Source organism: Anopheles merus, chromosome 2L, assembly GCF_017562075.2.
Source record: "Anopheles merus strain MAF chromosome 2L, AmerM5.1, whole genome shotgun sequence".
Taxonomy (NCBI): domain Eukaryota; kingdom Metazoa; phylum Arthropoda; class Insecta; order Diptera; family Culicidae; genus Anopheles; species Anopheles merus.
This window is the reverse complement of record NC_054083.1, coordinates 14,125,767-14,134,760: the sequence shown is the minus strand read 5'-3', so window position 1 is coordinate 14,134,760 and position 8,994 is coordinate 14,125,767. Positions and strand designations below refer to the sequence as shown.

At 39.5% G+C, this 8,994-nt stretch overlaps 1 protein-coding gene across 1 annotated transcript; it reads right to left on the bottom strand.

Annotated features, from left to right (window-relative positions):
- Positions 1-2,003: 2,003 nt before the first annotated feature.
- Positions 2,004-3,166, bottom strand: LOC121592497 (carbonic anhydrase 2). The gene is made up of 3 exons (XM_041913994.1): positions 3,072-3,166; positions 2,767-2,944; positions 2,004-2,691 (listed from the first exon to the last, which is right to left on the bottom strand). The coding sequence occupies exons 2-3, from the start codon at positions 2,917-2,919 to the stop codon at positions 2,071-2,073; spliced, it is 774 nt and encodes a 257-aa protein (XP_041769928.1). The 5' UTR covers positions 2,920-2,944; positions 3,072-3,166; the 3' UTR covers positions 2,004-2,070.
- Between the last annotated feature and the right edge of the window lie 5,828 nt (positions 3,167-8,994).

Here is an 8,994-nt window from a genome sequence, read left to right as displayed (position 1 = left end):
CACCGGTACATCACTGCGGGAGACCCCACGGCTTCTCACGATGACAAGGAAATGGACCGTACTTGATCTGCCGGATAGCATCAGGTTTGGAAATATAAACTGTCCCCGCTCACAATCCACCGGGGACGGTAAATAATGGGCTTTTCTGTATAAACACTAATAAGGATCGGGCTCGTGCTGGTGGGTTCGGTCTTACTGTTGGTCTGGTAGGCTGCATTTGCTCAACCGGGCTACAAGCTCCCTGTGATAGTGATACCTGTTTGCATAAAGCAATCATACAAGATTGGCATCAATATGTATGAGGCCGTGCTTGCCTAGCTGCTGCCGATGCTGCCTTTCTCCTAGGGAAATCTTCAAACAACATGCAAATAATTTAGAATAAAATTGCCCGAAATGCAGCACCTACGTAAATGCCGCATAAATGGGAAGAGCAAGCAAATGAAGCTAGCATTTAACATCAAGATATTAGATTTAATTGGTATTTTAAGGAGTAATGCTGTACGCCATTAGTTTCTGTCTGTAGGGTAATCAAAATGCTCTATAATTGATTCATTTGGTCATAAAACAGTGTTGATTTTATAAATGTTATAAAAATCAAACATTGCATCAAACTCTATCAGGCTCTTTCATCGATTCATTTGTTCATAAAACAGTGTTGGTTTTATAAGTATTATAAAAATCAAACGTAGCATTAAACTTGTGGTAAAAACATATATTTTTGAAACGACATTTTAAATAATACCTTAAAATAGCTAACAATGTTATGTTACTTTTAACTTGTACACACACAGGACCAGTGCTGCAAAATGTCATGAGTATCACGAGATTTTCACCAACGAAAATAATGAACATATCTGTGGTAGCTTGATGCTCATTGCTGATAGTCAATAAAAGTCCGTCATGACATGCTGAACACGACATGTGAATTCTTGAGTCCAACGCGATACTCTGACTGACAAGCTTAGCTTAATGCCGGCGCAAGCATAATCATGATTTTTTTCTGGCTGTGAACAGTGCTGCCAAATGCCACTGTTTCAGCCATCAACACTCATCAGATCGAAACGAAGCTCCCGTACACAATCAGATCCCGTACACAACTGAGATGATCAGTGATGATACTCAAACAGTTGGAAAATCATTCACATGCTTGGTGACATTTAGTTTAGCACCCATCTTTTGGTCACTCACTTGGTCACGACATTTTCAGTCGGCAATAATCACGACATTCTTGCAATATACTTGGCGTGTGGGCTCTAACAACTAAATTAACATGCTTTCTCCCTCTATCTGTTTTGATTATCTGTCGGGTTAAACAGAGCGTGAAAACATGCTCATTTTGTTTCTTGGAACCACTCGCATGCACCGCACATGACCATCGCGTTCATCACCGACTGAAAATGTCGCGACCAAGTGATTGACCAAGAGTTGGTTGCACACAATGTCACCAAGCATGTGATGGTCGCACCAACTATTTGAGGCTCTCCTCTTTACAGTAGAGCTCGTGACGCTGAGATGATTTTGTTTCAGCCAGAATTTGTCAAGACTACATTTTTCAAAACTGATCACAGCAAAAAAAGTCGTGAAATAGTGACTGACCAAGCGATGGTCGCAAACATGTCATGAGCATTAGTCACACCAACCGTTCTGAGTATCACCTCTGATTATCACAATTAAGAACGTGACGCTGATATGGATTTTGTCAGTCAGATTTTTTTATGACATCGACAGTGACATTTTGCCGCACTGCACAGGGCTACACTAGCTGTGATACTTTTGGCAAATTTATGTACACTTCCGGATGTGAAATAAATCCTTTGACGCTATAGTGAATAGAACTGCTTAAAATTCTTTATTTAACTAAAACAAGACAGAAAAAAATATTTTCTCCGAATATATTTCTACAACAATTAGAGGAAATGTTATTACGTATCATAACTTCAACCTTATCCTATGTTTACCACCCTTTATCATATGCACGGCTCAACAGTATCAAACAACCATGATTAACAATTTTAAACCATCTTTATTTTCTCACAATTCTTAACAACACACAAATTTCTAACAGCGATGTTACAGCTTCGAAAGCACAACGGGATGATTGTTTCTCACAAAAACCACCTCCGGCACTTGCTGGGGCACCTGCACTGACCGGAAGTTGTTCACAATCTTTTTGCTACTATCCTTGGGGCAAGCTTGCAGCTGCCGGAATGCCTCCAGCTGCCTGCTGGACACGTAAATCGGCGTTTTATACACCAGCCAAGTTACGCTTTCAAAGTACGGCGGCGTAGTAAGCGAGCCCTTGTACGTGTAGTAGTGACGGTTAAGCTCCTGCATTCCCATCCACGCGAGACAATCCGCATCGATTTCTGTTTGCGCATCCGGGCTGCGAATGTACTGCAGACCGGCGACGATCTTATCAAACGCTGGGCAGTCATCGTTACCGTACGCCTGCACAAAGAATCCCAGCACGGCCAAACCGTCCGGCTTGTCAACCGCTTCCGCGAAGCTGCCATATTTAGCGTTGTAGTGCACGGCGTGTGCCTCCATCGAGTAGGTACTACCCTCTAACGTATGCTCACATCCGGACCCATCGCCTATGCCCCAGTGAAAGTGTAGCTGTTCGAAAATGTACTTGTTGCCAAGGACGCCTCCTACGATGAACGGCCGGAATGGACGATCGCTGAAGGTAATCTAGAAGCACAGTGGAAAGATGCATATGGTGGTGAAACAAAATTAAACGGTAATGCCACCTCAACCTCTGCTTACCATCGCGGACGAGCCAGTGTTGACCATTTTTGCCTTTCCCAAGCCATCCCAATGACCGAAGTAGTCCAACGGTTGAATTCCATCCCGGATTACAGTAGAGCGCTGATTCAGTGCAATTGGACTCTGCACGTTCTTTGTTGTTTTTGATGCCATTTCTTCAATGCTCTATCGATCAATCCTGTAAAAAAACACGCAGGCTAACTGGGGTTATAGATTCTTCTCGTACCAACGTTCAAAACACATCTGTAGCTTGGCTGTCAAAAATTTTGCAACACTAATTTCTAAGATGGGTGTCCGCCACAAACCTATCTCTATCAGTGAATCCAAAGCCGCATGCACCTTATCGCCGCTTATCTTAAGGGAAGCAAGGTATCTTTAATTAACGGCACGTCAACTGCGAAGCGCAAATTCTTTAAACGGTCAGCTGCGGCACTAGCTTACTTTGGGACTTCAATCGGCCTCCGGTGACATCTTATCAGTCATAACCGGTATATCGGTAGGCTTAGAGCAACAAATGTGAGGGAACGGTTTACTGTGACAGTGGCACAACATCGAATGCATGGATTAGTCGCAACACGTTTTGACATACGATTCAGATACACGTTTTTTTCTTCTTATCGCTTTGAATGTGAATTAGGAACCTGTAAATAAGTGGACTGCCCACGGAATTTCAAGTCCGTAGTTTGGCAAGCGTATCTGATCGCGTGTTTGACCGTAATGCTGAAGAACATCAATCTGTTTTTCACTTTTACGATGTTACGTTTAGTTTTGTGTTTGTTTGCATACATCTGATCAATGTATATGTATGTTATTTCTCTAAAAATAATAAAACCTTAGAGTATTTTCCTCTACCTTTTATTTAACCATGCATGCAAAATTTGTGCGAGCATGCGATCGAAAACGATACATAAATCTATGCAATTACATTTTTTTATTCTCTTGTGCCACAACAACCGCTGCCGGTCAAGGCCTGCCTCTACCCACTAGTGAAGTGGACTTGGCTTTCAGGGACTTATGGCACGGTCTATTCGGGGCATGAACTCATGACGGGCATGTTGTTAAGTAGTTCGAGTTGACGACTGTACCACCAGACCGGCCCTACATAATTTATACAACAGAAATGTGGAAGCTTTATCAAAATAAATAACGTATAAATGAATTTATGCTAGGATAATCGTACCAATTATGGCTATATTGTGTTATCACGATACCGATTTTACTCCTGAAAAAATAAGGTAATATTTTAAAAGTCTGTATGTTTTCTTGTAGCCTAAATTGTGTAGAACATGAGGTTATTTTTTTATTTTCACTCAGTGTTTATCAAAATAGAAGAAAATTTCAATTAAAAATTACTTTTCAACGTATCAATTATGACTATAGTGTTCCTAGTAATTCGCCATAGCTATACCAATTGTGGTTGTAGGCCAAAACTCGTGGATATTTACACCAAAAATTATTTTGTAACGGGCATGTTGTTAAGTCGTTCGAGTTGATGGTATTCATGGTATACTGGGATATTTGGTACACCGATGTTCATTTGTACCCATTATGGACATGCGGAAAAAAGGTACATTTTTAATGAAATCATGGTTAATTAATCTATTGAATGACCATTTTCGTGCCCTATTTCTAACTTTTTTTTTATTCTCAACATATCAAATCTTTTGCTTTTACCACCTTAAATGTTATTCAAATATTATTTTTATTTTTATCAACTTAATGATTTAATTGTTTAAAGAATTGAAAAACTGAAATGGTTCAGTCATTTGCTGTGATATGAAATAATTAAAATTGTTAACACAAAAAAAAACTTAATAAAAAACAACCAGATTGCTGCAATTACATATGGTGTATATTTCATTAAAATGCAACATTGTTGCATATTTCTTTCTGCTCTTTCTGAGTTCTTGTTATTGCAATTACTAGTTTATGGAAGACATCTCACCTTAAGGTCGTTTTAGACCTTGCATGAAAGTGAACGTGATTTTTTGTTAGTTCATTGAATATTTGTCAGAATATGGCTTATCGTACCCCAAAAGAAAGGATATTTAATTCCCCAAATAATTAGTCTGTAAATCATATTGAAATACTTAATTTATAGATTCCCTTGTGATTCCCCGTGGACCATTATTTTTTCACCGTGAACAAAGCGCGGAATCACAAGGAAATGCATTTTATTCATTAATTAATTGTTTTTCATAGTCTAGACTCTAGACAGTTGGAGAATTGAATAGCCTTTCTTTTGGTGTTCGAAAAGCAATATTCTAGTAAAAAAATGAAATATAGCAGAAAAACTCAAAATTTCACGTTCTATTTTACTGGGACTATAACGCGTGCTTATAATTTAAAATGTGTTACTGTAGCCTTTTAACAGCAACAAAAAAGACTAAGAGCTTCTTTACTTAACTATGAATAACTAGCGAGAGCAACATTTTAATGAACAACTATCATTTTGTTTCTGCCCAACACTTGACATTGCACTAAACAATGTACTTCAAAGAAGCTAGTCAAAAGACTTATCATGAGCGTGTAATCGAGAAAGTTTAACACAATTAAACTTCATTAAATCACGCCTAGCAGCCACTTACCCGCCGGAGTGGCCTTCCTAAGTCAGATCTCTACTTAAACATCGTAATAAATTCTTCCCTCTAACTTACATGCATTTTTACACTTCATTCGAAAGCACACTCCAGCTACCAGCAGGAGGAGGGAACATTCTTTGAACCAAAACAATAGATCACAGCGGTTGTGTAGCTTGCTGCCGCAGTGCACTACTCAGGTCAGCTGCTCGTGATGGGGCTCGGGGGCATATTCCTTCCGAAAGCTTTCGTCTGCTGCAGCTGGCAGGAGATGCGCATAGTTTGTCCTGCTCGTGATTGTCGCATGCTCCGTGCATAATTAACGATAAAGATAATGTTGTTAAAAAGTTATAATTGCACTTCTCACTGTGTTCTTTCCTTTGCTGCTGCACATCACACGGAGTGCAGAGGCTCTGCTTTCTAGAGCTCATCTGGCTTCTGTGCGAAACCAACACCAACCGGTGCCGCTGGTGAAAGGAATCTTTTGAAATTGTTGCGAGTACAACGCGTGCATGTTGCAGGTGAAGTGCTGTAGAAGATGCTTCACTCCGCTTGTTACGCTCTCGAGAACGAGAAAGCGGATAGAGCAGATAGACAAATCGCAGGAAATTGTACGGACGGTGGAGATGAGTATACAATTGCAGGACTACGTCTTTTGCTATCATCTGCAGCGCAGGAAAGCAATGCAGTGGCGATCGAATTTATCTCCACGGTAGCATTCAACATGCAGTTTAAAGCTATTTTGTCAGTCTTTGTGTTTTGAACAACTTTACCACCGGTAATTGAACCTTCGTGTTGCTGTGTGATTTGTTCAGGACAAAAAGATAAGTCGTTGCAGTGTTGTCTACCTTACAACCAGCTAACTCAGACTCAAACAAATATAAAACCAAAATACAAGAAAGCATATTTAAGTATCAAACGAAAATATGCTCGAACGGTTCCTTTACAGGCTGTCAGGCATTAACGGCACCTTTCTGAGATGACATTTGGTTTAAAAAAACTAAAAGCTAAATAGAAATCTTTTGTTTTCAACTACAGCTATTGGCATTGTTTCACAGGAGTGTAGAATTTAACAATATTAAAGAAAAATGAAATAAATCTACTGAAAATAAAGTCTTTTTTTCTAAATGCTTATAGATTCTAGATGGACGCGTTGCAACAAATTATAGGACGCAGTCTTTCAGCTAACAAAAAAAGTAACAACATCCGGCCAACCCTTCCAAAACATGACATGCTGTTCAATTTAGTTTTAATGCTGTATTTTTTTATTATTTGCATTTTAACCTTAAATTTCAATAATGAGATGAATCAAACAAGTTGTCAAATAGTACTAAATATTAGTGCAAATTATGTTTTATTTTTAGTCACTATTAAATATATAAATATTTTCAAAAAATAAATCAGTCCATCCTATTAACAAGAATTGACAAACATACTTTCCATCGCACAGATTCAGCTCTTCTTCTACTTCTTCCAAAACACAATCAATGCTTTTCAATTATAATCGCCTTACTTTCGTGTCAATTCATTTATTTCTACCATTGTAGTTAAAGCCTGTCAATTTCATTGCCCTATTGGTAGCGATTCTTTATGGAAGAAGCCACCCTGTTCTAATTTTCTCATTTAACCACACAATGTGGTTACAGAAGCATGAAACGCTTTACACGGGATTAAAAGTGCTTACGAGTTTTTTTTTTCTTTTGCTCCATCGTTATAGCTCCTACGTATCTGCCGTGTGTAGGGTACTCTCCTCTTGAGATTGAAAAAAGGACCGAAAATCCAGTCTGAGTACAGCAAACGATGGAAACGTTAATATTGACACAGGATTATCTCGCCATTCAGCATCACCATTATTTGACACTGAATTCCCGCGGTGCGCGGCTCGGGACGAGAGACACATGAAGTGACTATCACTGTGGGCCTGGATCAACTTAATTTCTTAATCATTTGATGGCAGCTGCCTCGGCTCACCACTCCGTGATTAGCTATGTTTGCATTTTCATACAATTACGCAAACACTGATACACCTGATGCCACACGAAAGGGGTTATCATAAGGGTAAAGGGCCGAACAGAGTGAGAGAGATATAGAGAACGGGAGAGAAAGAAAAAGAGAGAGAGAGACAGAGAGATGTTGAACAGGAAGTTGGGACACCATGCTATCCACCCACTACTGTCCGCATCCGGTAAAAGATCTCTTTTGATTGCATAATCCTGTCTCTGTGACCAGTGTCCCGGTGTCGGTCCCCCGTTCTATGAAGCTATAGTTATTTGAACAAGCTAACCAAATATGCCACACATACCAAAACCAAAGTGCTCATCCAGAGCATGACTATTTGTGCAGTGGGTGAACATACCAAAAAAAAAAAACACACACACACACAGAAATAACGAGAACATTTCTAATCTTTTCTGTAGGCGACGATTATGCAAACAGCAGCTCCGTGGATGAGCCTGGTTATGCGATTATGAATTAGTTAAGGGGTCATAACGCGCGGTGACACACGCGTGACCATCGAAACCGAGTCTCGCGTAAAGCTATAATTTTTCGGGAATGTACCCTCGACTCATTAACATATCACCGTACTGCCCACACAATTGGACAACGATTAGTGCAAAATGGGTTCCGGTGTTCCTTCCCGCGCTGCTGTGAAGCGAAAAGTGATCTCATGATGCCTGGGTTCAAATTTAAAACATTTATTTCAGAACTAGCTATGCAGCAAAGCGCTGATTTTGCTTATAATCTTAAGGACTACTACATATGGGTTTTAAGCTCTTATGGGTTTAAGTAAAATCAAACTGTATAACATATTAGAAATAATTAAAAACTACTACTAGAACTACTTCAAATTAATAATACTAAATAATACTTCAGATTTTAACTAAATTATTTTTAACCGTTAATTAAACTGTAATAGTAATATTGTGTCCGTTTAAATTGCTTCAAATTCTTCGAATGAACAGTCGGTTGGAACTTTCAAGCTGACCTCCTCGTTTCACCCACTATCGGATGTTAAACACCGCACCCTTCGGTAAACTGCTAAACCGTCGGAGTGCAGTGGAGGCTGTAAATTTTAAACAAATTGCTTCAAGACAATTGTAATCTGTTGACCAACACTGGCTGCAATGCCTGTTATGAAGAGCACGTTTTGCTGCTAGCATGGCCACATAAACACACACACATACACTCTCTCGCACAAAATAAATCATTTGCAACCCAATCAAATTATCCGCGGGTGGTGCACGAGGACGTGTAACCAACCAGAGCCACGGTTTGCTATTTATCTAACACTTGCTGCAACATCGCTGCCTGTTTGCCTCTTTACACTCTTGCGCAAAGCACACATTGTTAGCTCGTTCAATAATGCTGCATAACAACTCGACCATAATGAACATTAAAAAATAACGTGTTGATTATGACTTGTGAAAGGCCGCAGCTACTACCATAGCCGAAATTAAATTGCCATAATAAACTATACCAATGTGGTACGATGTTTCATGGTAACTAATTCACTACACATGCGTTGGTGCTTGCACGTGCAGAACGATCGATACTGATGCATAGGCAAATAGCAGAAGATTTATTCCGAATTATGCCCCATTTTGTTTACTTTTCTTTCGCAATATGTTTGCTCACTGTAATTATAAAT